Raw genomic sequence first — 3,634 nt, forward strand, 5'->3', positions numbered from 1 at the left:
ACAGTGCATTTCAGTTCAGGTCCAAATTTCAAAGCAAATGGAATTGCTGTTTTATCCTCCTCTGAGCTGGACAGCAATCTGATCTGCTTCGAAAAAAATACTCCTTGCATCTCTCAGGAAACGATGATTATGTTGGACATTTCTTGTATTCCCTTCTCCTGATTCCCAGCTTTTTTCCCACTTATCCCTCAATCCCCGCTTTCCCAGTGCTTTTTCCAATTGACTCTTTCCTGAGAAACAGGCATTGCTGACCAGTATTTATTCTTGGCCTGGGATGTAAGAGGGCAGGATCTCACCTCAAACTGGTGGAGTAACTGAACCAAAGAGTCTCCCACGAACAGGACGTCGGGCTCCTTATCCTTTGTGTCTGCCACAAAGTGGTTGTGCTACAAGATACAAGAAAAAAGCGATGTCCAGGAAAGCAGACGTTTTGCGGTGGACTCGAAAGGTTAAATTATGAGGGGTGATTATAGAGTGATACAGCACGGAAACAGACCCTGCTCTCCAACCAGTCCATGCCGAACATAATCCCAAACCAAACTAGTCCCACCTGGCCATGCCCCTCCTTTCCTGTTTGAGTACTTATCCAAATGTCTTTTAAACGTTGTTACTGAACCAATATCCACCTCCTCTGGCAGCTCATTCCACACACGAACTACTCTGTGCAAAAAAGTTGCCCCTCGTGTCCTTTATAAATCTTTCTCCTCTCACCTTACAAATATGCCCCCTAGTTTTCAACTCCCCCACCCTAGGGAAAAGATACCTGCCATATCTATACTTCTCATAGAAGTTTATAAAATCGTAATATCACCCCTCAACCTCCTGCGCTCCAGTTAAAAAAGTTTGAGCCTATCCAGCCTGTTTATAACTCAAGCTCTCCATTCTCGGCAACATTTTGGTAAATCTTTTCTGGACTCTTTCCAGCTTAATATCCTTCCTATAACAGTATGACCAGAACTGGACACAGTACTCCAGAAGAGGCCTCACCAATGTCCTGTACAACCTCAAAATAACGTCCCAACTCCTATACTCAAAGGACTGTGCAATGAAGCAAGCGTTAGAAACACCTTCTTAATTAGCTTCAAAGAATTATGTACCTGAACCCCTAGGTCTCTCCCTGTTCTACCACACTACCCAGGGCCCTACTTTTAATTGTGTAAGTCCTGCCTTTGTTTGTTTTACCAAAATGCAATACCTCGCATTTATCCAAATTAGACTCCATCTGCCACTCCTCAATCCATGATCACACAAACAAGAAAAGCATCCCCTGGATTTGGGAGGGTTGAGGAGCAACGTTGGTGTAGCAAGAGGGATCGTCTGCAGGAAACGTGGCAGGGCCATTAAATCAGAGTGATTCTTCCTAATGGAGAGATGAATAAACATTTCCACACAGACAGTGTCATTGTAACAGAGGAACAGGAGCAGGCTGTTCAGCCATTCAATACCAATAACAACTGCTTGGAAACTTCAATTTCTTTGATTCACCGCACCCCCATCACCCTGTACCCCACTGGTACTCAGAAATCTATCAACTGCTCACTTAAACATACTCAAAGTCCGAGCATCCATAGCTCTCTGAGGTAGAAGATTCCACATGTTCACAAGCCTCTTTGTAAAAATAATTTCTCCTCCTAACTGGACTGCCTTTCAATTTTAAATTGTGCTCCCTGATTCTAGGCTTTCCAACCAGGTGGATTTATCTTACCTGCATCTACCCTGCCTGTCCCTTGAAGTATTTTCTAAGTTTCAATGAGGTCTCATTCTTCTCGAGAGAATCTATTCAGTTCTTCCTCCGACAGTCTCGCCATCCTGCAGACTACTACGTTCTGAGTTAAGGAGACCAAAACCTCACTCAGACTTCACTGCTCCTGTTCTCAAATCCTACAGCAATAAAGGCTAACATTCCATTAGTCTTCCGAATTGCTTTGTTTTCTTTTATTCATTAATGAGATGAGGGGCGTCACTGGCTAGGCAGCATTCATTGCCCGTCCCTAATTGCCCAGAGGGCAGTTAAGAGTCAACCACATTGCTGTGGGTCTGGAGTCACATGTAGACCAGACCAGACCAGGTAAGGAGGGCAGATTTCCTCCCCTGAAGGACAGTAGTGAACCAGATGGGTTTTTCCCAACAATGATTCACAATCATCGTTAGATTCTCATTTTCCAGCACTTGGCCCCATAGCCTTGTATGCCACGGCGTTTCATCGAAATACTTCAATGTTTTGACAGGTTTCTGTCTCTACCACACCTTTGGGCAGTGAGATCCAGATACCCATGACCCTCTGGGGGCAAAAAATAATTGTTCCTCAAATTGTCCTCTGAGCCACTTGGGCTGGTCGAGGATGCTGGTGTTGGTGTGTCCGTCTTCCCAGCAGATTGCTGTGGCCTGACTAACATCTTACGCAGCTCCAACAGAACCTCCCTGCTCTATTAGTCAAGGCATTGACTAATAAAGGCAAGGATCTCAATTGCCTGGGGCTCTCTTAGTGCGGTGCAGCGCTCCTACCTCTGAGCTAGGAAGCTGGGATTCGGGTCCCACCAGCTGTAAAATTTCTGGACAGGTTAGATGGAAAATCCATGCCCTGCGCCTCCTCCACCTTCATCTACCTGTCCGTTACCTTCAAGGATTCACAGGCACATGCACAATTCCCTGGGGGTCTTTCATGTTGCCCCTTGCATTGCCAGGCCTCCCAAAATGCATCGCCTCTCACTTTTCAGGATTAAATTCTGGGATGGTACAGTAAAAACATTTAAAAGACACCTGGTTGGGTACAAGAATGGAAAAGGTTTAGAGAGATATGGGCTAAATGCTGGCAAATGGGACAAGATTAATTTAGGATATCTGCTTAGCACAGATGGGTTGGACCAAAGGGTCTGTTTCCGTGCTGTACGTCTCTGTGACTCTGTACCAGTGAGCAGCCCGTACAACCCCCCCACCCCACCCCCAACTGTATCGTCCTATGAGCGAAGGGTATGCTCCTCTTGATACACCACACCACCAATTCTTGTGCCAGCTGCAAACTTACAAATCAAAGCTCCTACATTCATGTACACTGTAAAACAACAAGTGATCCTGCACGAAACCCAGTGGTACACCTCCGCTTCCTGTCGCTACACCAATTTAGGGTCCAATTTGCCCTGAGCTTCTTGGCCCGTCTGCCATGCATGACCTTATCAGAGACCATACTGAAGTCCATGTAGGCTACATCCGCCACATTAACCCCTCACTGCCCTCACTTCCCCCCACGGGGCACATCACAGGAAAGTGTAACAGTGCCCCTACAGAGCGAGGCTGAAGAAGGAACCCAGCTGTCCCGTTCACCTGAGACATCCATCGCTCGTCGCCCTGAATGTCCACGACGGCGACGGGAATGGCTGCTGGGTTGTTATCTCCGTCACTCATTGTGTCTGCAAAGACCAGCACAGAACCTCCCACGCTGCTTGCTGTCCTCTGAGAGGGCAATCCTGCAAAAAAAAAGGGAAGTGAGTGTGTTAGAGCGCCTGGCGCTGCTGGGCATAGGGTCATGTGAAGAAGGTGACACTCTCTCTCTCACTGTTTCCTCCCCTCTGTGTCTTTCCCTCGCTCTCGCCCCACCATCTCCATCTCCATCTCCCCCGCTCCCTCCCTCCCCCAC

At 47.2% G+C, this 3,634-nt stretch overlaps 1 protein-coding gene across 1 annotated transcript in view; it reads right to left on the reverse strand.

Annotated features, from left to right (window-relative positions):
* pafah1b3 overlaps positions 1–3,523 on the reverse strand; it is a 7,919-nt gene extending 4,396 nt beyond the window's left edge. Inside the window, exons 1-2 of the mRNA XM_020526022.2 lie at positions 3,322–3,523; positions 297–386 (exon numbers count right to left, since the gene is read on the reverse strand). Coding sequence (XP_020381611.2) covers positions 297–386; positions 3,322–3,402 — 171 coding nt within the window. The 5' untranslated portion in view covers positions 3,403–3,523. The remainder of the gene's footprint in view (positions 1–296; positions 387–3,321) is intronic.
* Between the last annotated feature and the right edge of the window lie 111 nt (positions 3,524–3,634).

The sequence above is a fragment of the Rhincodon typus genome, chromosome 47 (assembly GCF_021869965.1).
Source record: "Rhincodon typus isolate 14 chromosome 47, sRhiTyp1.1, whole genome shotgun sequence".
Lineage (NCBI taxonomy): Eukaryota > Metazoa > Chordata > Chondrichthyes > Orectolobiformes > Rhincodontidae > Rhincodon > Rhincodon typus.